Source organism: Falco punctatus (genome assembly GCF_963210335.1).
Source record: "Falco punctatus genome assembly, chromosome: 5".
NCBI classification, from domain to species: domain Eukaryota; kingdom Metazoa; phylum Chordata; class Aves; order Falconiformes; family Falconidae; genus Falco; species Falco punctatus.
The window spans coordinates 7,833,773-7,859,298 of NC_137584.1; the positions used below are offsets into that span (position 1 = coordinate 7,833,773).

The 25,526-nt window shown below is 43.0% G+C and overlaps 2 protein-coding genes across 14 annotated transcripts in view; one reads left to right on the plus strand and one right to left on the minus strand.

Annotated features, from left to right (window-relative positions):
• Positions 1 to 51: 51 nt before the first annotated feature.
• Positions 52 to 11,183, plus strand: PGM3 (phosphoglucomutase 3). 4 transcript variants are annotated; one of them, XM_080389486.1, is made up of 13 exons: positions 52 to 75; positions 1,510 to 1,715; positions 2,348 to 2,532; positions 3,053 to 3,120; positions 3,424 to 3,557; positions 3,715 to 3,910; positions 6,348 to 6,505; positions 7,481 to 7,564; positions 8,243 to 8,341; positions 8,673 to 8,789; positions 9,524 to 9,646; positions 10,452 to 10,625; positions 11,061 to 11,183. In XM_080389486.1, exons 2-13 carry the CDS (start codon positions 1,512 to 1,514, stop codon positions 11,145 to 11,147), a joined length of 1,629 nt encoding a protein of 542 aa, XP_080245612.1. In that variant the 5' UTR covers positions 52 to 75; positions 1,510 to 1,511; the 3' UTR covers positions 11,148 to 11,183. The 4 variants fall into 4 exon arrangements, with proteins under 4 accessions (XP_080245612.1, XP_080245613.1, XP_080245611.1 ...); XM_080389487.1 differs by lacking the exon at positions 52 to 75 and adding an exon at positions 758 to 808; XM_080389485.1 differs by lacking the exon at positions 52 to 75 and adding an exon at positions 893 to 1,249.
• An 883-nt stretch (positions 11,184 to 12,066) lies between these two features.
• The window catches only part of DOP1A (DOP1 leucine zipper like protein A), a 68,184-nt gene continuing 54,724 nt past the window's right edge, over positions 12,067 to 25,526 (minus strand). For 7 of the 10 annotated variants that reach the window (XM_080389442.1, XM_080389438.1, XM_080389441.1 and 4 more), the window contains 11 exons: positions 25,288 to 25,367; positions 24,632 to 24,741; positions 24,314 to 24,463; positions 22,955 to 23,016; positions 22,323 to 22,475; positions 20,938 to 21,074; positions 19,534 to 19,589; positions 18,495 to 18,659; positions 16,779 to 16,908; positions 14,698 to 14,757; positions 12,067 to 12,661 (listed from right to left, as the gene is read on the minus strand). In XM_080389442.1, coding sequence (XP_080245568.1) covers positions 12,356 to 12,661; positions 14,698 to 14,757; positions 16,779 to 16,908; positions 18,495 to 18,659; positions 19,534 to 19,589; positions 20,938 to 21,074; positions 22,323 to 22,475; positions 22,955 to 23,016; positions 24,314 to 24,463; positions 24,632 to 24,741; positions 25,288 to 25,367 — 1,409 coding nt within the window. In that variant the 3' untranslated portion in view covers positions 12,067 to 12,355. Of the gene's footprint in view, positions 12,662 to 14,697; positions 14,758 to 16,778; positions 16,909 to 18,494; positions 18,660 to 19,533; positions 19,590 to 20,937; positions 21,075 to 22,322; positions 22,476 to 22,954; positions 23,017 to 24,313; positions 24,464 to 24,631; positions 24,742 to 25,287; positions 25,368 to 25,526 lie in introns of those variants that run through there. The other 3 variants (XM_080389444.1, XM_080389443.1, XR_013928481.1) reach the window with 2 other exon arrangements.

Consider the following 25,526-nt stretch of genomic DNA (forward strand, 5'->3'; position numbering starts at 1 on the left):
CGGCGCCGCCCGCCAGCGCCGGCCGCGCATGCGCGTCAGCAACCCGGCCGGGGCTGCCGGAGCGGAGCGGAACCGGTACGGCGGCTCGCGCCGCGCACCCCCACCCCGCCGGCGGGGGCCGCTGAGGCGAGGGAGCGGCACGTGTCACCGTCGACCGCCGCCGAACGGCCGCTGCGCGAGCCGCGGGGGGGGGTGGGGGGGTGGTGGTGACGCGCACGCGCGCTCGGTGCGGCGGGGCCAGGCGGCCACTCGCCCGGCCTGAGGCTCCCGCCCGAGCTCAGCTCCCTCGGCGCAGCCCCTCCCGAGCGCCTGGCGGGAAGCACGGCGCCCGCTGCGGGGCCTGGCGCGGGCGAGCGGCCTCAGGGAGCTCGGAAGCGCCGCTGAGGCGGGGAATAAAACACCGTCGGGCCCTGCTGGCACCCCGGGGCGGGTGGCACCGCCCGGTGCCCCACGGACACGGCAGCGCCGTGCCGAGCCGGTCAGCAGGAGGCGCCACGCTGGTGTGCGCGGGCAGCCACGGCGGGCTGTCCCGTGTGTGACATTGTGCAAGACTCAGTGTCACCGGGAGCTGAGCCCGTCACGGACAGGCTCTCGAACACGCCCGGTCTTCGCCTCAGCTCCGGACTCCGCCTGGGGGCTACGCTGCCGTACGGTGGGGCCCGCGGCCGCCGCTCCGGCTCCAGCGCACGAGTGGGCGCGGCGCGGGCGCCACGTGGCGGTTGCGTGCCCGCCCAGCGCGCTGCCATTGGGCGGGCGCGGCCTGGGGGCGTGGCCGCGGCCGTGGCGGAAGGGGCGCGCGCGGCGGAGGGTGAGCGCGGGCGGCTCCTCCCGGGGTCGGGGTCCGTCGGGGCTCCGGTCCCGCACGGTGGGCCCGGGTGGCGGTGCTGCGCGGGCGCCGCGGTCCTCAGCCGCGCAGGGAGGCGGCTGCTGGAGCCGCTCGTGCGCTAGGGGTGTCCCTCCCCGGCCCGGCGGCTGCCGGCCCCTCGGGTGCCCGGGGCGGGGTGGAGCCGTGGCGCTGGCAGCGCCCTGGGTCCGTGCAGCGCCTTAGCAGAGCCGCCGCCCGAGTGAAGCATCCGGGTGACGCTGCTGGGGCTTTTCCTGCGGCTGCAAGGGCTCGAGAGGCAGGGCAAGCTGCTTTTGAGCTCAACAGTTAATATCCGGCGTCGTGGCTGGGCGTTGGGTGGCTAACGTGCGGTGCGAGTGGCCAGCCCCGTGCGATAACTTCGTTAGGTTCCCTGGGTCCGGCCGGGTGAGAACCGTGGCTCTCCTCACCTGGATCACGTCATCCCTTCGTGATCTGGTGAAATCTGGTGGGGCTTTGTTTATCGAGTGCTGTGCTGGGCATGTAGGGGCTCCTTCATGGATCGCCCCCCCTTGCATTCCCACCAGGGGGGTTGATAGGAATGGTTTTAAGATCTCCGTGGACTTAAAAATTAAAGTGCAAAATATGAAACTAATTATAATGACCTGAGGTCTTCTCACTCGCATCTGTGTTACTTCCTTCTCTAGAAATGGATGCTGAAGCCCTTAAAAAATACTCAGCATTACATCCTAAACCCGCCGGACTTACTCTTCATTATGGCACCGCTGGATTTCGTGCCAGGGCTGAACAGCTTGATCACGTCATGTTCCGCATGGGCTTGCTGGCCGTTCTCCGGTCTAAGGCTGTGGTATCTACTATTGGCATCATGGTTACAGCATCTCACAATCCTGAGGTAAGAACAACCTTTTCTTTAAAAAGAAAGTAGATGCGATCCGTCCAGTGGAATCAAAGCTCTTCACGGTACTGAGAGACCAGACCTTGAAGGCACTTGGACCTGCTTAAAGGATATGTTTAGCCTGCTCCCCATAAATACCATCTCCAGCAAGTTTGAAGTTACTTTTCCCTGTATACACAAGCATATTTTTCTCTCCTGTGGAAATGCTGCAATGTAGAAAATTTGTCATGTTGGCAAGCTAGGAGTGCCCTTGAGAACAGGTGAATCTTTGTGCAAAATCTGTGGGTTTTAAAAGTAAGGAGACACGGAAATTACAAATCAAAATTACAAATTACAAATCACTGTGGAGTGTTGCAGGTTATTAGAAATTCCCCTTATGTTGTTTTAATGTCAAATTAATTTTCATACCAAAACTGTAAGGGGGGAAGTGTTGGTTACTTAATGTGCTCTTTACGTTAGTTTTTTGGGCTTGTTGGAGGTTAAAATAAACAGCTAAGTGATTGCTTCCCAGAAGTGCTCCGTGTTTGAAGAAGAAATGTGATTGAACCACGTGTTGGCTGTCTTTCTCTCTTAGAAACATCTGTTTCCTACTTTAAGGCTTACTGCCTTGTGTTCTTTTTTCTTCTAAGGAAGATAATGGTGTAAAGCTGGTTGATCCTCTTGGAGAAATGCTGCACCCTTCCTGGGAAGAGTATGCCACACAACTAGCAAATGCAGAGGAGGGAGAATTACAGAAAATAATGACTGAGATCTGCCAAAAAGCAGCAGTGAACCAGCACGAAGATGCTTCACTTTTTATTGGTAGAGACACCAGGTAATTACAAAATGCTGTAGAGGTATGCTGCTTGTATGGAAGTGCCAACATTTTGTTCATGCATACTTTTGGATGTTTAGCCTTCTGCGGGCAGATTATGTATTTATTTTTTTTTTTATGCCTAGTCTGCTACCTGTTAATTTATGATCATAGAAATAAATACATTTCTTCCAGTGCTGTTCCTATATTAGCTTCCCTGATAGTTGTGAGAACTTCCTAGCACTGTTTCTGAACAGGATGCTTTATTGTGGGGTTGGTGATTGGGTTTTTTTTGTGGATAGTGTGTGACATCCACATATATTCAGCAGTTTACTTGTCTTTGCAATTCTCTGGGCTGGTGGCTTTCAAACTTCTTTATTGGGAGGCACCTACAATAGAAAAAAGGTATGGTTTTCTTCATATTGAATCTAAGTCTACTGGCAGGAAGCTTGTGGAGTCGTCTTCCACGTTGTGCTTCCATCCCAAATCCATGCAGAAGTGTCTTATGCAAAGGTTATCAGTTGTATTTGTTGTTTTCCAGGCCAAGCAGTGAGAAACTTGCACAGTCAGTAATAGATGGTATCTTCGTTCTAGGTGGTCAGTACCATGGTATGTTAAAGTTCTTCAGTTCTAGTCTGATTTCAAGTTTTTATGTAAATGTAATTCTGTTATGTAGACTTATGGCAGTAGCCCAGACACTATTTCCATTTTTGCTTGTTATGATCTTTCAGGGTAGTTGTATGGCTTTAATGCAAGGTGGGGGGTGGGAGGGGGTTCATCTTTTCATAAGAGAACTTGAAGAATTTCATGCATTTGTCTGTTTATTGTAGAATAGCAAATACTGTATAATTTTTAAGGAGGAATTAATTCAGTATTCTGTTTCTGAATATTGTGGCTTTCATTTTATGCTAGATTATGGTCTGATGACAACACCACAGCTACATTACATGGTCCGCTGTCAGAATACCCAAGGGCAGTATGGGAGAGCAACGCTGGAAGGTTATTATGAAAAACTATCCAAAGCTTTTACGGAACTGATAAAACAGGTGAATACTAAGGTGTTGTCGTCTTCATGCAAACGTACAAAATGAGTATCCTCTGTTTGTTAGCCTGTTTGGGTCTGAAGTTTCAAAGTCAGCATGTCTCTAGGTGTGGTTTCACTAGGGTATGAGTTCACTTGCCCCCTTCTTCCCTTGTGCTAAGTCTCCCAGCTCTGGAGAGAGTCAGAGGTACCTGAAGATTGACTGTGCCAATGGAATAGGAGCCCTGAAACTATCAGAAATGAAGCCCTACTTTCCAAAGGAGGTGCTAATTCACTTATATAACGATGGAACCAAGGAGAAACTCAATCACTTGTGTGGTGCAGATTTTGTGAAAGTTCACCAGAAACCGCCTAGAGGTACGTAGTCAGTTTTATATCCTTTTATCTCTTCTCCAGATCTGAAAGCGTAGGGTCTAGCAATGGCATATCACCTTCAGGTAAGGTGAGCTCTCTGTTTATTACTCAGTGACCGCATGAATGGTTCTGCTTGTGCAATGGAAAGAGAGAATTATACGGCTGGGTTTGGGGCATCGCTAGTTTATGTTAGTCTGGATTGTTTGGACGAGTACGGTGTATCTCTGACTGGCTGAAGTATGTGCGACAATCCAGTCGGAATGTTAAGTTGGTGGTGTCCAAAGATCAGTCCAGACTGGCTTACTGTTGTTTATTTTACTTCCCTTTGTGTTATCAAGAAGGATTTACATTGTGGGCTGGGGCTGCAGACACTTTCCTGGGTTCCTGAGGAAGAGCTGGTGTAATTAAGCTTGGTGCCAGCAGACTGATTGACATAAACCAGTAAGAAAATCATTTCAACCAATTTCCTGCAGAGTGCATAAAAGGAAATCCTTGAACTGAGGGAGCAGGCTAGTTTGGATATTAGGTTATTTGAGGCTAAAAGGGTTCTCTATTTGACAACCTGTTGCAGCTGCTAGCCAAATCTGAACACCAAGTTATGGTGGTGTTTCCCTCTTGCCACGCTGCTTTGCGTGCTGGAGAAATGCAGAAAGGGGAGGAGCAGCACAGCAGCAGTCCCTGCCAGGGATGGATGCTTGTGTCACATCTGGATCCTGGTTTTAGACTGGGACTGAGGGGAGACTCCTTGGTCGTTTCTGTGCGGGGATATGCTCTGAAAAGAAAACGTGATTTCCTAATCATTCACTGAAGTAAATTATTTGATTTCTCTGAAGTGTTAAGTGGCAACAGCTTCCTGTTTAAAGGCATAGGGAGTCTCAACCTGTTAAATGTTGCAGTTGCCATTACCTCATGCTTTAGCTCGGGGAGCTCTATGGCAGTGGGATGTATTGTCCTCTATCGCTGTAGGCACGCAGGAGAAGACACAGGCCAGTTTTGTGATGTAGTTTCCTGTGCTCTGAAGGACAAGGTGTCAGCAAGGTGGGCCAGTTTTCCTTGTCTGCTTGTGTGATAAAATGTTTTTTTTTCCAAGAAGGGGTTGCAGGGTGCAGCATGTCCTTTGGATCTCCCTGCTGCGTTCCTGGTGGCATCTGAAATTAGCCTAGGGAATGGTCAGCTGCAGTCTCTGAGAAACAGGTTCTGAGGTTAACGAGTCTGACATCTTAAAGAAAAGCCAGATGTACCTTAATAAAAGAGCAGTTCATTTTTGTGTGGCGTTGCTGTGTCAGACTGTGACTTCTTCCTAGTTATCGCTTTATTGGCATTAAGCCTGGAATGTTTTTGAGGCAGGTACTCCTTATGCGCTACCTACATTGTTATATAAATCGATTATCAAGCTAAGTAAATATGAGGTATTTTATAGCCAACAGATCCACTTTTATGGTTTTTGTACCGCTCTGAGAAATCCTGGTGATGGTTGATTTGGAGTGGAGTTGGTTTTTTTCGATGGTGGGATTTAGGTGCCACCTCCTGTTGTAATTGCACTTCAGTGGTGGCTTTGCAGGCATGAGGGTGCGTGCTTGTCTTGCATTAGGCAAGTGTGTCTCCTGTGTGAAAGGAAGCGAAAAGGAGGTGCAGGTCTGTCAAGTGGGAGTGGAATAAAATTAAACGTGCCTGAAATATTTCCTGAAGAAAAGCATTTTTGATGCAAGGGACAAATAGTTAATTCCCATGTGTCTTGGAGGGTGAAGTATGTAGTAGTGTTATACCGAGAGTGTGCAGTGGGCCTGCTATGTGCCAGGAAATGCAGGTGCCATGGCTCTGGAGCCCTCCTCTGCCCCAGCACGGTTTGCTTCCAGACCCAGGGGTGCGCAGCGTGCCATGGCCCCGCTCAGAGGAGCAGTAAGGGTGTCCAACCGAGGTCAGCCAGCTGCCACTCACGTCAGGCAGGCCCCTGGGTACCACTCTGCAACTGGCTTTCTCTGCTGCGCTGCAGGGGCAAAGCCATTCAGCTTGGTCTGTGGGTGATGTATGCGGCTTGGTGTGCTCGGTGCGTGAGAAAAGGGGAGGGTATTCTGCTGCAAGCTTTTTAACGTTGTGCCATAACTGACATTCAGTGCTTATTTGCGAAATTTAGAGATGTGACTAGACACAGTAGTTCTGGGACAGCTGGGGAGAAAGCGTAGCATAATAAATGATTAGAGAACCTGCATTTTTTATATTAGTACATATATTTTTGATCTGAATATATACTTTTCAGTTGCCATTCAATACAGTTTCCCTGTTGCAAGTGTCTTAGTAAAAGCAATGTCTGTTTCAGAGCATTAGTTTTGTGTGTGTGACTGCACAGAGCTGATTTCTGCATGAGATCCACACTGGGACTAATTTAAACGTTCTGTGTTTTTTGCTGTCTATAACTTGTGTTTGTAACTGTGTGCACTAGGGCTAGACATGAAGCCCAATGAGAGATGCTGCTCATTTGATGGCGATGCAGATAGAATTGTTTATTACTATAAGGATGCAGCTGGCCATTTTCACCTATTGGATGGAGATAAAATAGCAACTTTAATTAGTATCTTCCTTAAAGAACTTCTTGTCAAGGTAACTCTTAACATATGAAATGGATGCTGACACTTTAATTTGTAAAGTGTAAAATAGCCTTAAGGAAGCTGTGTTAGTTTGTACATATGCGGTCTCTCTACATTGACCTGAAGTGAACCCAGTTTAAAAAGAGATCAGTCCTGTACCTCATTGGTATGGCCAAAAATGTTGTTTTTACAAGGGTGTTACTTCCACACTGCAAATAAAAATTTGAGCACTGACATTTTAACCTGGAACTTTTTCTTGGTGGGAGAGAACTTCTCCCGTTGCAGTGTACAAAGTATTGATATTCCATTCTCTTTGTTTCTGTATCTTCCATTAATTTTGGGTGCAGTCCTTTCCTCACCATTTCTCTAAAGATTTATAAAGGTTGGGAATTTCTTTTGCATGAGAACTTGGTTGTGACAGTCAAGGGGGTTATGTGTCATCATTCCAAAACCGCTAATGGCTGCATAGCGTCCTTTCCCCACAGGGGATAGAGAGAAAAAGCTTTTGTTTTTCGGATGTCCTCTTAGGCTTGGTGTCTATGATACTAAACCAAGACAAGGCATCCTGGTTTTGTTTTCTTAGAGACCAGCTCATTTCTTGCACTGTGGCAGAGAGGCTGGCCAGTGAGGAAAACTTGTGTTTGCCACCAGCCTTTGCTTGCTTTGCACTGGAAGCTTTGATTTTGCTGCTCACGTAATGCCACGTGCCTGGCCAGTGCACTGAGCTTACCAAGCCTGAAAAAGCCTTAGCCTGGGGAGCTGCTTCAAACCAGCCACAAAAAACATGTTATACAAAGACTTGAACAGAATTTGTGTTGTCTAAAACATATAGAAGTTCTTTGTGAGCTGGTGCCATCCTTTGATGCCCAGGAGTTTTAAGTGTTTGGAGAACATATGTTTAATAATTCTGACTGTCCTTCCATTTGTCCTACTTGTCTGGCTCTGTGCCTCTCGGACAGTAAAGCACTTTGCACCTTGGTTTGCTCAGGTGGGACAGACCTTAAGGATGGCAGTGGTACAGACAGCATACGCCAATGGTAGTTCAACACGCTACCTTGAGGAAACACTGAAGGTATTCTCCACTTTTTTTTTTTCCTGTTAATTTTTTGCAAATGTTGTTTACCTTAAAAATAAACGGTACTGTAATATACAGTTGCTAGGAAAACTTAAAACTTGGGAAAAATAAATGACTCTTTCAAACCTGCAGTAGTGACTAAATTCTTGGTGGTAGAGCAGATGCAAGAGAGCAAAGCTGAAGAAGTTCTGATCTGCTTTTACTAGTTTTTGTTTTTAAAGTGTGACAAAAGCTAAACAAAATCCCTTGTTACTTCTGGAACAAGTTGAGGACTTTATGGCTTTGCAATGAAGCGAGTTGGTAAAGGTCCCTTGATACCTCGAGACTGGTTGTTTTATTCTCTGCAACAAGGCTAAATGTTGTTTGCTACAGAAATAGAGCTAAAGTATTATTTCAATTTGGATAGAAAATCTAGTATGCTCCTTGAAGCCGTAAAATGAATTAGGTTTTTCTTTGTTTGAGGTTTTGTTTTTTTATTTTAAAAAAACAGCCTTTACTTCCACTTGAATAAAATTAAATCATCTTTTTGTAATCGGGTTTGCAGAAACAGTGGATAATTTTAGCTCTGGGGAGGCAGGAGCAGTGAAACACAGGTTAGATTGTAACAGCCTGCCTGGGTGCACTGAGGAGAGCCTGTAACACTGTGTACGTTCTCTGCATCTCCTTGGGCTGCAGGTACCTGTGCACTGTGTCAAAACAGGAGTGAAACACTTGCATCACAAGGCCCAGGAGTTTGATGTTGGGGTTTATTTTGAGGCAAACGGACACGGTACAGTAAGTATGAGCATGTAATGCATAACAGCAGCCAATACGTACAAAAAAATTGTTGGATTACCTAGAGAAAGGAGGGCTTTTCACTCCCTGCTTACATTTATAAGCAAGACTTTTCTCTCCTTATTTGAGAACAGACTTTTTTCCCCTTTCTGTCTTTATCATAGTGTCGCCACCCTGTTCTCTGTGTTTTACGGGGGGATGGGAATTCATGGTAGGAAACATTAATGATGGTTATTTGGGCGTAATTGGTAAATTTTTTTTTTTCTCATGGCTGCATGTATCCCAGTTTGATGCGGGCTGATCTTGACGAGCTCTCCTCTTTTTAATCTAGATATTATTTAGTAAAGCTGCTGAAACTAATATAAGAGAACTGGCAAAAGAAGAGAAAGATGACGAGAAAAGAGAAGCAGCAAAGGTGCTTGAAAACATGATTGACCTGATTAACCAGGTAAAAACTGAGAGAAACAAATCACTAAGTTGACAGTCATGGGGCTAACCCTGTTTGTGAGTACCTGTCAGGCTACTGCCAGGGACTGCTCGAGCAGGAAGGAGGGTGCCACGATAGAAGGGGTCAAGATAAAAAAGGGCAGAAAGAGTCGTCTTTAGAAAAAGATAAAAGCATTCTGCATCTACTCATGAGAAAATATTATCTGGTGCAGTCTTTTGGCTTCAGGGCCTGAAAAGGGACTGAGATAGTATGGGCACCTAGTTACAGGACGTGACTTGTTCATGATCCAACAGCAAGTAGTCTTTCACCTGATGTTTTTCACTGACTTACCCAGTATGGGAGGATGGGGGTGGTCCAGTGCCTGTGTCCACGCAGCCCTGGGACGCCCTGTCTTTGCACAGATGTTATTCATCTGGGGCAGCGCCAAGTCATACTTCACGGGCTGGCTTTAAGCATCCTGAGCCCAGAACAAAGGTGAGGTGCCAGTCCTCCTTAAGAGAGGTGAGAGCTAGCCCTTGCCCTTGGCAGAGCTGTACACCTACACCACAGGGTCAGGAAGTAAAAGCAAATGACCACCACCCCTCAAAACAAGCCAGCCCCCCTCAGCTACCCAGACTGAGGGAAGTCAGCCTGGCTGCATTTTCACCCTCTTCATCTGGAAGCTTGCTGATCAAATCGTGCCTTTGTTTCTTCACGGTTGACTGCTCCATTGTCTTTTCCCTTCCCGTTAACAGACAGTTGGTGATGCCATCTCAGACATGCTGGTTATCGAAGCAATCCTGGCTTTGAAAGGTTTGACTGTGCAACAGTGGGACGCTCTTTACACGGACCTTCCAAACCGGCTGCTCAAAATTGAGGTGAGTTACACACCACACTGGCTCAGGTTGCAGCAGTCTCTTGGGGTGCTGCTGTGACCATCTCTTGCCTTTCTAAGATAAAGCTTTATTTTAAAGCTGAAACACCCCATTAAAAGTCAGAAGTAGGCCAAACAACCCCCAAAACCACCCTGAGAAGGGACCAGAATCTCACTTGGACTAAAATCAAAATACAACTTATACAAATGATGAAATAACAGCTGTCTTTGTTAAATGGAAAAACCTGACCAGAACTGTTCAAGTTTTAACTTATCTCTTGCTTTACTTTTAAATTAGAAAAATCCTATTTTTTTCCCTGCCTGCTGGGCCACTGGATTTTTCTTGCCGTGCCACTGTGTGTAACTTGAATATTCAAGCTCTTACTACTTTATTTTCTCCAATATTTAGGCAAAGAGCTTGAGCAGAACAGGCTCCCACATGGTAGCATTCTGTTAGACAGAGTAAGGGAGCTCTGGGCAGTAAATTAACCAGAGGAGTTTAAGCTTTCTGATCTCCTAGGAGCAGCTGTGGCTTCAGTTCAGAGGCTGACCAAGGTGGCATGTTCAGAACTGACCCTTTTTCCAAACCAAGCAGCCACGTCCTGTCAGGGATTGGTTAATACACACAGAGCAGTAGCTGAGCAGGGATCCCAAAGTGTTTAAGTTGAGCAGGGAACTCCCAAACTGAGCTCTTATTTAGGCAGTGCAACACATCAAAACCTGAAGTTCTGTCTTACCCGTGACCTTTTTCATTCTCCTCTCATGATACAGCTCAGTTGCAAATAAATTGGCTGTTTCTGATGCTGCAGGTTGCAGACAGGCGAGTTATTGACACAACAGATGCAGAAAGGCGTGCGGTTACACCTCCAGGACTACAGGATAAAATCGATGCACTTGTAAAGAAGTACAAACTATCACGAGCATTTGTCCGTCCATCAGGAACAGAAGATGTAGTTAGAATATATGCTGAAGCGGACACACAGGTCAGTGCTTAAACAACTTGCCTATTAAGTAGATCTGTTTCTGTTAAACAACCTTCTGCTTAGCACTGGATGATGGAGGGAAAGTGTGCTTACATTTAACCACACTTAACAGGCGGCTAGATTTGGGAAACTAAGTGATGTTATAGAATCATAGAATCATTTAGGTTGAAAAAGACCTTTGAGAGCATCAAGTCCAACCATTAACCTAACACTGCCACATCTACCACTAAACCGTGTCCCTAAGCACCACATCTGTGTGTTTTTTAAACTTCCAGGAACAGTGATTCCACCACCTCCCTGGGCAAAACACCTCGGGATGACAGAGCAATATAGGGAGCACAGCATCTGCAGGAGAACACTTGCCTTAACATCACATATTTGCTTGAACCTTCTCACGCTGACACCAGTGTAACTAACTTTTATAATATTTCACAGGAGAACGCAGATGCCCTCGCCCATGAAGTAAGCCTGGCTGTTTACCACCTCGCTGGTGGAAAAGGAGCACCACCCCAGCCTATATAACAAATGATACAACTGCAGTTAAAGTTCAGAACTTGACTTCTTTTTTAATATTACTTTCTTTACTGTTTGCTAGTGTGAACATACCCAACCCTTCCCAACAGTAGCAAGGATTGATCAGAACTGAGCGGAATATTACTCTGTTTATTCTTTACCTCTGTTAGCCACTTACCTCTTAATGAGATGCTCTTGCGCCGAATGTTTCCGCGCTCCTTCCCTCTGTCGAGTTTGTCTAACTTCTGAAGCTGAAGTGACCTAGAGGTGATTAATTTCTTGACAGTCAGTGACCTGGTCATGCCTGGAAGGAATTCTGCCTCCACCCAACTTATTTCAGAAGTTATTGTCACGTTGTGCCTGAAGTCCAGCTCCCACACCCTCGGCACACTTGCTGTAGCTGTGTTTGACTCGAGCTCTGTTGTGACTGTGCTCACAGCAGCCACAGCACTACTACAGAAACATCATCCCTGCCTCCCCACAGCAGCCGCATCATCTGTGAGCAAACAGCATATGGCAGAGGCTGGCACGGGTCCTCAGACTCAGTTCGCCTCCATTCAAGGGGGAAACAATATAATGAAAAACAGCATTTGCAAATAACAAAGTATCACTTAGAAAGCAGTTTACAGCAATAGTATTTAGAATCACTTTTAAGAGGGAAGGGACAAAGACAAGTTTGTCTTCTGTGGCCCTTACTGGTCCCCTTAAGTGTGAAGGGGCTGGGCCAACAGGATGTAACATTTTCAATACTCAAGTATCCTCTTCTGCATGTTTCAGTTCAGGGTACCTACCTCTGACAGACATGTTTGTCATCGTAGTCCTGTATTAACTTCTGGCATAATGGCATTTTCCAGACTGGTAAACAAGCACAAGTTCCAGTGGATTAAAAAAAAAAAAAAAAAAAGGACAAAAATAAACTGGAAACAAATTGAAAAAATGTGCACCTTGTATTTTTTTAGGATTTTTTAAAGACAGAACTCAAGACAACAAAACATGTACTTTAAATAGTAGGCACCATAATCAATGAGCCACCAATATTTAAACTTGATTCAGGCCACCTCCAGAACTTTTCTCTTATTTACAAATATTTAACTTAAATACAACATTAAGTATTTCATTACATACAAAGTAAGAAAAGAATACTATACAACTGGGAAAGATACAGTATTTCATTTAAATAGTTACACTACATATAAGCTGAGTAGTACCAGTTTGGTTCATGTTTTTATGACACCTTCAAGAAAATCCTTCTCAACCATTTCTTCTATCTTTTGTCTTGCTTTGCTGGAGAAGGTCTTGAGGTTCTCCATTTTTATGTCCTTATTCGGAAAACAGTTGGGGTAAAGGACGGGGCTCCCTGAGTGTCCAACACATCTGCTTGTGACTTTGCTGTTAAAAACTTGGCTGAGTACATTGAAGAAAGGCAAAAGCTGCTCAATGCTGCGAACAGTGTAGATGGTTAAAAGCAAGTGACCTGGTTCCCAACTTAGTGTTTTCCCTGAGCTGTCCTCCTCTGGGTTTTTCTGTAAATATGGAGAAATGGGAATTAATACAGGACAAAACAGAAGCAGCACAGGTAACAATAAAAGACTAATGCCCCGTAAAGTATTTCTCTAGATTACAAAAATCTTCGTCCTATCAACAAAAGACACGTAATGCTGGAGGGCAGCTTTTGAAGCAGACTCTGCTCCTCCCCTCGCCACGCTTCGCAGCAGCGGAGAGTACAGGCTGCAGCCAGTCGGCTGACACTAACGGGGAAGCTGCAGCGGGCATCTGAGTCCACTGCCTCAGCACGGGGCTGCGCCAAAGGCAGGCAGCCCCCCCTGTCCTGGCACCCAAAGCAGGCTGGTCTCCAATAATACTTGCACGTCCCCCTACTGCCAGCACTAGTGACAGTAAACCCCAGAGGAAGTGACAATAGACACAAAGCATTTTCACTTTGGAGCTAGAGTTCAGAGTTTTCAGGAAAAGCAAAATCAGTGCTGTTCTCAGTATCGGAAATAACACACATGGAGGCTCTGAACAAACGGTTCAGTTACTCATCGCATGCTCTCAGAAGACTTTGGTTACACACCTTCCGTTTCACGGGGGGAATTACAAGGGTATTTCAGGAACCCCACCAGCAAAGGCAGCAGTCACACACCAGATGCTCACAGGCAGTGTTAGTACGCTGCTGTAACCCTGTTTAGCATTGCCTTAAATATCTGCATACAAAAATACCTGAGCACCAGCCAACATCCAGCTGCTTATATGGTACTCTTCACTCATTTTTTTTTTTCCTTTGAGTCAGAAAACAGATTTAAAAATAGACAATAAGGTACTATTGCCACCAGAAACACCTTGTTTGGACTGTTAGTAATAAACCAGTATGGCAGAGCTTCTACTGTGAAGTACAGTTCCAGCAATACTGATTTTTATTCTGAGGAAGGAGAAAAGAAGCACAAAGGCCACATCAAGGAGAGCCACCTCCTGATCCACCTCTGATCAGCGCCTCCATCCTGCTCTGCTGAGGCAGAGGTCCAAGCCCCCCGCAGGTTGCAAAGCTCCTGAAGAGCAGGCTTTGTAGCAAAAGGAGAATGAAGGGGAAAGAACAGCAGTGGGGAGCAGAGTAAGGTGAGGATTACAGATTGCATAGCCTTTTTGCAAGCAGATTTTCTGCAGGAGATGATACTTTTAGCAAATACAGGTTTTGCCCTTTAAATGAAGCAGCTGTCCTGCAGTTCAGGAGCCTACATGACATACGTTTCACAAAAACACAACTATGTTAAAATTCAGTATGAACGTATTTAGTATTTTAATCTGGTGAGTTGGCTCCCTGTCACAGGGGATTGCTATTCTAGCTCTACAGATCTCAAGAAAAGAAAAGCTCATTATGAGCATCCACAAAGGGAAGACTGAATTCCAACGCAAGAGTTGGTGATGGCTCCTACTTTTAACAAAACTACTGGTTTAAAATTTCTCCTTTAAAAACTTCACATTGGATTCACAGAAGAGTGGCTTTCCAGTACTCGTTCTCTACCGTGCTCAGTATCACCCAGTGAGCATGGACTACCTCCAGCATGCAGCGGCAGTGTTACACAGCAGCCAACCAAATGGGGTGCACGTGCAAATACCAGTTCTCCTTCTGAGCAACAAAATATAACTCATCGAAGCCATTTCCTCACATCAGTATCTGCTAAGCAAACACCAGTAGTTCCTCAGGTAATTAAATCAATCAATTAAATTGACAGAGATTGATTAGGGATTGTGTGTTTTATATCTGCTATTTGGCAAAAATTATTATTTGATTTATAAAGATTAGTGATTATAATAATTCTTAGAACTAAACTAACTTTTTGTAATATATTTCATGTAGAAAACCAACTTAGAAGTAATTTTTTAAGTTATCCTTGAAAATAAGAGCCCTTGTGATTCTTTCACTTCAAAAATCTCTCAGCTTTATCCTCTAAACAAGACTGATCTCTCTCAGTTCTTACTGAAAGCTAAATACTGCCCAGGGCCTTGAGGTGATAGTATTATTATGTTGCTTCACAACTCAAGCATCAAAGGCCACCCTCACCTGATGCTTGGCCATCTCCATTCCCTCCAAAACCACCGTCTTAAAGTCCTCCTGTTTGTCCTGTGGAAGGAAAGAGGAGAACTTTCAGACTGCATTTCATATATCAAAATAATACTTTGCCGTGAAGGCCGTGCAGTTGCTGGTTGGGTGCTGTGCTTCAGCTAGAAAAGTCACCTGCCCCATGGAGTCCATGGTCCAGAAGCAGCAGACTCTGGAGCTAGCGTGGCCAAGACACGATTAGACAATAACAGCACTGCCAGTTTGTTCTTCTGTTTATTGCCAGTAGTGCCGAAGGAGCTTTTTAAGCACGTTTCCTTCAGACAATGGAGCCTCATCAACACCATACTACAGGAATCTGAGCATTAGTCTGAGTGCTCTGAAGGAAAATTAAGATCCACTAGAACATTTTGCTCAGAAACAGTTATTTTCTAAGAAAAACCCCACAGCTATACACAACAATATTCTCCTCTGCACGAAGAGGAAGTGGCCTGGAAGTCAATATTCATTACCTCATGTTTACCTCTTCATCTACCCCCTATCTGTGGTTCACAGTGTGCAACTGCTGTCGTGACTAGGGGGTTCCAGAAATCCCAGGATTTTCTATATTCCTGAAGCATACTGGGGAAGTCCTGAATTAGGCACCTATCTCAGCATACACTACTTACCAGCATGCATATTTTATACATCATATGTCATTTATAATTATACATATGCAGAGAGATTAATTTGGAGCGTGACAACTTTTAACAAGTATAGCACACCACCCTGAATATCAGGGTTAAAGGCTATGCCTGATTAGCAGTCAGTTAAAGCTGACTGTTCTGTTACGCGTGTGAGAAGAGAAATTTAGTCTCACTTCGTGGTTCAAAACCAATAAAACGAAGAATGCAGATATTCTTCAGGTACTTGTTTTATCCCTTATAGTTGCGAGCCCTGCTTGAGTAGTTCAGACCTGCCTGCAACTAAGTTATCCCTAAATTTTATGTAGACACTTTTATGTCAGCTGTAGTTCCTTTACTCAGTGAAAACATTAATTACAGATTGTTAATGCAGTAGCTACAGCAAGCTGCCAGCGTTACAGCCCTGACAATGCCATCTATTTGGAGGGAAACCCAAGAACACAACTCCAAAGTTTTCTCCCATATAGCTTCAAGCTTCCCTCTGTTTCCCTGGCCCACCAGCAACCTTTCCCAGTGAAGCGCCTGCCCAGAGGGGCTCTGTCCTCACAGCAGGAGCACCAAGGTATCTGACAGCAATTTTCTTACTTCGAGGCAACAGAGGGAACTCCCTGGGACAGGGCTTGGCCAGCTTCCATCAGCTTCTTTAACTGATCAGGCCTCCACCCCACCCAAACGAGGGTTTTAATATACCTCATGCACCAACATAATGACAACCCTAATTTGACTCCCACTCTACAAACTGTGCAGCCAAGATTTCCCCAGAACTGTTTCAGCTGCTCTCTGCCTTCTTCCATTCATCATAACCGCTTCAGGGAAGAAATCCAGTCCTCCCTGGCTTGGCACAGTATCAGAACTCTTGGTTCTGTCATTTTTAGCAATGCAACAGTTTTCTAATTATTTCAAAGTGATTATTATTAACAAAAATGCTTTTCTGTTTCAAAAGGTAGGTGGGTTACACTAGTACCTACAAATATGACTGGCTATCTTAAAGTGCTTTTATGTTAAAATGTATCAGATACAAGCATATTTTACTTTTATTCAAATAATACAAATAATACTTTTAGTTGGAAACTCCAAAGTCACTGAACATACTCTTTTTTTGACCATAGCAGGTTTGGGGTTGTTTTGTGGTTTGTTTGGTTTGGTTTTTGGGATTTTTTTTCTAGGGATTTTTTTGTTTGTTTGTTTGTTTGGGGTTTTGTTGTTTTTGTTTTATATAACTACACCTGGCTTTTGCCTGATGCTGACTCAGGGCTACTCCAGTGGGAATCTCCCTCACCAAATAACCTCCTTTCCAATCTTCATTGTTATAAAAATAAATATCCAAAACAAAACAATGCTGTTTTGCTACTGTGCACAAAAGTTTTCAATGAAAAGCAAAACTGGAAGAAAACAACATACCTTTGCTTTTTTTCGCAGCAGTTTTGCTAGACGCACCACATACGGTTTGAATTCCCTCTGGTGTGTACCCTGTCTTCGTACTTCCAAGCCTGAATCATCTGATGCTTCTGGAATAAAAGCCCAACGATACCTGTCATGAGAAAACAAAAGTAGACGTTATTCTTACTGAACATGCAGGCTTTTCTGCTAGATCTAAAAATATGAGCAGATGACGAAATTAGTTAAGTACCAGAGAAAGAGGGGGGAAAACCCCAGAGCTGACCTACACAAAAAGCATCAGTGTTTGACAAGCAAGAATCGAAAAGGCACATTCTGAAAAGCAGGAGGTAATATAGCCGAGAATGTAGCATTGTCCTTTTCCTCTACAGTTTCTTAAAGTATTTGTGGATGCCAAGAGCAAAATAAGACAGAGAAGCTAAAAACACTACTATTCACATCTTCATTGTGTGCAAGAGAACTAAAAGCAATTCCGAATTATAAAATACGTAAGTTACTCAAAACATTTTGCTACACATTTGCAATGCTTACTATAACACACAAAACGTTCCTAAAATACTATGTTGATAACAAACTTATTTTACCTATTCATAGGCCAACAGGACCAATTGATACTATACCATGCCCCACCCCCCAACCCCTGCCCCCTTGCTGCACTGCAAGGGCTGGCTACTTGCATTACAAACTGTAAAGGTAAAAAAAGTTTCTGTCCTTGAAAGTTCAATGCAAGACTCTGTGAAAACACTATGAAAGACAGTGTGATTCAGCATTACTGTTGCCTTTCCAGACGTGCACAGTAATGACCTAAATAAAACTAGGTTGGCTGATAATGGGGATGAGGACAGCTTAGAGACCCGAACAAGAATTATGAGCCAAATACCCAGAAAGTAAAATAAATGAAGGAACTTTCAACATTAGCTTTAGATTTAGAGATACTACAGGGCACAAACTGGCACAGTGTGTGCGAGTCCTTCCGCACTCTAGCCCACACGTGTCTTTTAAATAACAGGACAGTTTGCAGTGACCAAATGTCTACAGAGCTGTGCCAGCATGGCAGTCCTGACAGAGTCACCACTGTGGGTGTAGAGGAAGAGACGTGATACTTTTGTCCTTGGTGGCCTCTCATTCGTAGGGTCTTTAGCAAATGTCAGTTTTGCATTCATTTTTATTTATTTTTTTTTTTCTCCCAGAATGGGATTGCAGAGGCACTGAGGAAACAGTTTGCACACATAAACACCACTGACCAAGAAAAACCTATGGGGTCCCCTTCACATGCAGGTTTGTTGCAACATCTTCCAGACAGATCACACACGAGTAATTTCAGTGAGTCATGCTGAGACAACATGCAGTTCTCTGATCTCATGCATTAGTCACTAAGATGTGTGGGTATATTTTGAGTTTAGACATTACTACAACTAAATCCTTTTAAAAATAAAATGCTTTAATAAATCACTATTACTGATTAGCTCACAAGTGTGGACAATCTCTTGCTACAGGCTAAATCAAACCAGCTTGAATTCATTTAGTATGTAGCATCATTTGCTCGGGGGGCCACTCTGACACTGGGAGGGAATGAACCCTGGGCTGCCATGGGCAAAGGCCAGAAAAGAAACGGAAATATGAAAAAAAATGATTATATTTTTTTATATATACACTAGAATTTTACCAAGAGGCATGGGCAAACAGCTAAGATCTTAAATGACAATGTCTTCTACTCACATCTGAAACTGAGGCAGGTTTTCAGATGGTAAAGCTAGGGCCAAGTCCAGAAATTTGCAAGCAGACAAGTACAGGTTCAACCATCTCTGGCTATTGTAGGACGTGGAGAAACCATTGCCGCCTGTGTACGTTGTCTCCAGACCAGCAACAGATGGGCCAGAAGTTCTAAAATAAATTACAGAATGCAGGTGAGTCATAACAGCCTTCTGCCACTATGGGAACATCATCTTTCTGACTTGCCTTTACAAACACAAAACTATTTACCAGCTTAATCCTGTATCCATACAACAAACTGGAACATTGCAAGTCTGTGTTATGGGTGGAGTTTTGTGTGTTTATATATAAAGCAAGATGTTAATATATAATAAATATGTTACACTGTATCTCATTCCCATCCGACATCCAATTTAAAAGAAAGTTTAAAATTGCCAGTCATGTTGAGATCACTTTATTTTAGGGGAAATTTTTTCAAAAGAACAACATGAATCTAGGAAAAAAGCAAAGAACACAACTTGGGCAAATAACTACTCTGTTCTTTTGAGAAATCTGCCTCTACTTCTGGCATTGACCAAAACTGGATCATTCCATGCAGAAGGTAGATAGGACAGAAAAGGACGATGACACAACAAAAATTATCTACCTTATCTTTATGTCTTTTAACACCAGAAAAAAAAATCACATTTTTATTTAGACCCAGTGCATCAGTCTTGTTCTAAATAACTGTATGATACAGAAAAGCTATAAAGTCATGCCATGCATATTTTAATGGCAGAAGCAGTGTCATTTCAGCCAGGAAGACACTGTAAGAACTAACATACTTGTATTGCATGATTTACCTTAGTGGTTTATGAGCAATCTGACAGTGGGACTTCTTTTTTTGTTTTGTCCCGAACAGTATGTCCTGAACTATCCTTTACTTGTCCTTCTCATTTAAGCTCGACAATTCTAAGACAAATAATTCTAAAGAATGAGTCAGCTGCCCATCAGCATGCCAGAAGACTGTTACCAAGTTAAATAAACGAGACATTTGTAAGTTTACCTGGAAATGTCTTCATCAGCAGTGAGCTCCTGTTCCATCAGTAAAAACACTTGTACCTGAAGATCAAATACTACATTTTAAATACCATTTTTTTTAATGGATTGTGACTCAGGAAAGCGCTGTAGGGAGGCCTGAGTAATAAGCATTAGAGGAACTATTCAGAGCTTTATTTCCATTCCTGGATGATGAAACAACCCCCTGAGCTCTGAGTGGACACTGGAACCCTAAAGCTCTTTCATCCCTTACATATAACCTGAGAAGCACAACCCACAAACTGGCACTTTTACGGCCAGGAAAGTTTTCAGAGGCTAATCACCTCCACTACTTAGAAAGAGAGCAAGACCTAAAGGAAATGAGAATAAAGAATCACATAACAGAACAGTCAAGCTCAGATGTGAATTCCCAGAATAAATACAGACGTGTCCACTGAAAGTAGTTCCAGGACTGTGGTAACTTGTGTAAAGGCCAGGGGACAGCACAGGAATCAGAATGTCACAACGGGCAGACTGGGTTTTCTATTATTTATACTATTGATAGGCTCAAAACAAATGCATCTATTGTTAGAACAATTCGCTTTATCTTTAAAACACTTTACATAACTTTTCGCCTTCTATTGTTTAAATCTGTTATTAATGAAGGGCTAGGTTAGGTGCCTACAGATACAAAAAACTGGAAAAAAAATAATCACAGCAGTAATTTTGATTTGCTATCTGTGTTAACTAGTGTCTTAGGAACTCCTTGCCAAACAGACTAAACAGATCACAGGATGCACCAACCACTCTCCTCCATTCCCATTGCCAAAGCAAAAGAGTGGAGCCAACATTGGAGACTCCACAGGTAGCAGCTCTGAAAACAGATGCTTTTCCTGTCTTGCTATGTAGAGTAAAAGAAGAGAAAGAAGAAAGCTGAGTCAGGTCTTGTATAAATCTAGTTACAAAATTTCAGCCTTGGTGTGATCTGAATGACCACCAATTGCCAATACAATCTAGATCCTGACTCCTTCTTTATGTGGGTTCTCATCCTAACTGCTGGAGGAAGAAGGCTGAATGGCTAGGAAAGTAGAAACAGGGAACACTGAGCACAGCAGCAATGGGAATTGTAGAGAGTGTACACATACACAGGCAGAAATTCAAGTAGGAGTCACTACGGAACAATGAGGGCACATGCAAATTTAATTCAGGAGACATCTGAACAGCTTAAATAGCCTCAGCCAACAGATATTCTATTTGGTTGCAAAAAACAGACATCAGGACTATGAAAGTCAGTCAGCTTTCAATTTATGTCCATTGTACATTTACATGCACAAAATCTAGAAAAGATTTTCTTAAAAACATTGAGGTGGAACAAGGCTCCATCTCAGATTTGCACCAGTTTTCCGAGTCATGAATTCTAAATGCAACTCACCAGTTCAGTGATCATAGTTGGCCAGAGAGAGGTAAGGTGCTGTGGAGACATTCTTAAAAGCAATACTCTGAAAAACAGGAACACTTGGGAATGAAGGGTGGGCACCTGGGGCAAACGGAGACTTTCTACCAGCCTTTCTGAAACAAAAAGCCAAGGTTTCCTCAGTTCAGAATAATTTCAACTAATGTTTTCTCCTTCCTTCATTTACTCTCAACTTTTACTTTCAGTATCTGCCATATTACTGTTTCAGTACTTTGCTACAGTTCTAGTCTGTCAGCATATAAAAGAACCACTTTCACCAAGCAACAAACAAAAGCAAGAAACCTCAATATAGTTCAGTTACATATTTTGATTAAAGTCCTCCAGATAAATGAATGCAGCAGTGCATCTGGGAGCTTTGTTCACCTTACGTAGTGTTTCACCGATTACAAAAAGAGGAGTTAACAGATTCCAAACAATACAACAGCCTGAACAGCTAGGATATATTATTATTAAAAGGCTGAATCATCATAGTATATGGGATATTACACAGGGCTTACATGCTCTTATTTAAACATAAGCACCTCTAAACATTCAACATATCAGAAGCAAATCCATAAAGAAAATTTTCAGTCTAATCACCACATGCACTTTGCAGTTCAGACCAGTAAAACCACCTGGTATCTTGAACACAGTAAACCCAGCCAGTGACTGGGGGAAAAAAAAACTTTAAAAAAAACCCCAAAAACAAACAAAACAAAACAAAACACAAAAAAAACCTTCAAAGACTAAATCCTGGAACAAATGAAACAAGAAAGATTATGCGATTGACTTTCCATATGGAGGAAGAGACTGAAGTGTCCACCTTGGTAGTACTAAAAGACAATGTATTTAGAAGCTGCTGTTGTAACTACTTGGATCATATTAGAATAAAACTAAGCAGCTCCCATTCCCAATCACTTAAAAACGTCACTAGAAGAGGTATTCTTCAGTGATAAATAGGGCAGATAAACAGAACAGCAGAAAAAACAGAGAAGTCAAGAATTCAAAACTTCAAGGTCAGCCCTTCTATTTATCCCAAGTTGAGAGCTGTTTATACTTCAGATATTCATATAAAAGTGCACATTGCAGGTACCTAAGGACATTGATCAAGGTATAAAATGACAGATCAGTGAAGTAACCTGGATAAAAGTCAGCTGGTAATCACAAAGTATGTGTAGTTTGTAATCATTTAAGACTGAAAACATTTTAACCAAAATGTGCAGAAACTTTGCATCTAGCCATGGAAATGGTACCGCATACTGATATTCCAGGGGACAAATTTACCTGATGTTACCCTGTCGTACAAATACTCCTCAGTTAACATCAAAGTCCAGAAGTTCACTAAATGATACAATTTTACTGACCTTGTATGTCTGGAAGGTATTTCTGGTACTGGTCTATCTCACTGCTAAAAATTGCAAAAGCCAGTCTCTTCAGGAGCATAGCACGCTGTTCCAGCTCTGCATCTCGATTAGCAAACAGATTGAGTGAGCTGCTCTGAGCCACAGCCACTCGTGCTGAAAGAAAAAAAAAAAGCATAGTGCAGAGATGAACTTCAAAATTTCCTTTCTGTTTCACTTTAAGGCACAAATAACTCTTACTTTCATTGCACAAATGTAGTTCAAAAGTAGGTGTTAAAAAATACAAATTGCAGAACATGCATCTTCTTAACAAAAAGGCAAACAAAAACAACAACAAAAAAGCAACAAAAAACCCCAAACAAACAAACACGACCACCCTCATCTACTCTGCTTAATCAGCTTTGCCATATAGGCAAAATTTAGTGTGCCAGGACGGTCTCAAATTCTTTCACTTCAAGTTATCTTATGTAATCTCTAGAAACAAATAGTTGAAGAAAACATGAAAAACACTGAATAAATCAAACAGATCGAAATAAATGGTGGACAAATATTTATTTTTTTTTTTTTTAAGATATTTGTTCTCCCTTTAAGGTTTCCCTTGGAGAAAAGTCACTACTACATCAATAAATACTTACTCATCAAATCTCTGAATGTGGTTTTGTCATGTGTCATCAAATTATCCATAATAGCTCTCCAACTAAAAGAAGATTGCACACAAATCAGAAGAGCAAGAAAAAAGCAGGAACTTACAGGAATATTTACAGAGCTTTTTCTGCTCTTTGAATTCAGGCTAAGGCTTCTCGTGCAAGCTCTCTGCTATACAGGTACCATTTACTTGGCGCAATTTGATCTGAAACTGTATTTCCTGCCCCCCCTTCTCAAAGAAAATAAGGGATGCCATCCAGAGGGACCTTGACAGGCTAGAGAGGTAGGCCTGTGTGAACCTCACGAAGTTCAACAAGGCCAAGTACAAGGTCCTGCATGTAGGCTGGAGTAATCCTAAACATGGGTATAGGCTGGGCAGTGAATGGACTGAGAGCAGCCCTGTGGAGAAGGACTTGGGAGTATAAGTGGATGAAAAACTGACTACGAGCTGGCTATGCACACTCACAGCCCAGAAAGCCAGCTGTATCCTGGGCTGTATGAGAAGCATGACCAGCAGGTCAGGGGAGGTAGTTCTCCCCCTCTACTCCACTCTTTGAGATCCCACCTGGAGTGCTGCCCTCAGCTCTGGGGCCCGCAGCATAAGAAGGACATAGACCTGTTGGAATGGGTCCAGAGGAGGGCCACAAGATGATGAGATGGCTGCAGCACCTGCCCTATGAATACAGACTGAGAGAGCTGTTTAGCCTGGAGAAGAGAAGGCTCTGGGGAGACCTTATAGTTAGCTGCCTTCCAATACTTTTAAAGGGGGCCTACTGGAAGGATGGGGAGGGATTCTTTATCAGGAAGTAGTGATAGGAGGAGAGATCAGAGTTTTAAACAAAAAGAGGGTAAATCTAGATTAGATATTGGGAAGAAATTCTTTACTGTGAGGGTGGTGAGACACTGGCACAGGCTGCCCCGAGCAGCTGTGGCTGCCCCATCCCTGGGAGTGCTCAGGGCCAGGCTGGACGGGGCTTGGAGCAACCTGGTCTGGTGGAAGGTGTCCCTGCCCATGGCTGGGGGTTGGAGCTGGGTGATCTTTAAGGTCCCTTCCAACCCAAACCATTCTATGATTCTATAAAAAGTTAACCACTTTTTCCTCATAGAAAAAATAGATTAAAAAATAGTATCTTGAAACTGAAAAAAAAATTTACTTCTGCATAGAAATATACCTTAGGTAAGCGAGTTTCACATTTCATGTGGTAATCTGAAACACAGAATATCCCTCTCTATTTCTCTCAACAGAGATCTGTTGGGAAATTTTGGTCCACATTATACATACTCTTGTGTAACGGTATACATACAATTTGTAACTGCCATTGACATAAGCAGGAAAAAGAAAGTCTTACTGGTTAACACACGAGGCATCCATCTGGAAGAAACTGGAATCCATAAAGAGGTCAAATGCTTCCTTTTTCCATGCTCTCCTTGTATACTGATACCCACTAAGACTGCTTAATAATTGGACACAGGCTCGATAGCTGGATGCATTATGAGCACTTAAAAAAAAAAAAAAAAAAGCCAGCATGAAACAATTCTGAATTGTTGTTTTCTATGAAGTCTGACAGACATCTCTTCCTTATTACGCTTGTTTCAACTTAATTGTCACCCACCAAATTTCAACTGGCTGTAGTGATCTACATCAATTCAATATATTGTAAAGATACCTGTGATTACGGAGGTAGGGAACAACATAGTGCATAATATTTACAAGCAAAGGAATAACCCTCTCTTTTTCATCACTGTAGAAGACCATATCCAAGAGATGAGCCAAAACCTATATAAGGAGAGGAAGATAGTTATCATGCATTCTCAAATTTCTTTTCATCTACTATTCAGCCTTTTTTTTTTGGTATGATGTCCCTTACTGAACGTTCTATTTTATAATGGAAGTGATCAAATTTCAGGTACTACACAAAATCCAGAGCATAAATGTCCCATCATTTTTAAGACAAACTAATGTAAAAATACAGAAGCACAAGCTATTGGGCAAAGCATTCTACAGAATAAGCTACAAGCAAGAAAAAAAAAATAATCAAAGACTGACTGTAATTACCAGCAGTAAATAACACATACCACTAATAACACACAAAATTTGCCACCAAAAAAGTTTTCTATACTGCTTTATGCCTCATCCATCTCACTGAATCCTTATAACTGTGTTAGTAACAAAGTTTTATACATTGTTATATGACAGGACCCAGAATACATTCACATCAATGTGTCCCATCAACTCGCTTTCCCCAAGCTTCTAGTCCAAAGCTTTTCACAACATACAAGTATACTATAAGACAGTAGTTACTACATTTGAGAAGATATTTACCTCAGAAAGTAAGGTCAGTGCATGGACACTATAAACAGATGGAGTTATGTTTGAAGTTTCCATTGCTGGAGACAGTATATCTGAATAAGGAAAAAAAAAAAAAAGTCCAGAGTTAGTTTTCTTAAGCTATTATTTACCTTACAAGCATATTTTAATAGCAGATATTCTGAAGACTTTGCTAGATACATTAAGATACTACTGCCTGAACAATACTGAGGCATTTTTAATGTATTCAAATA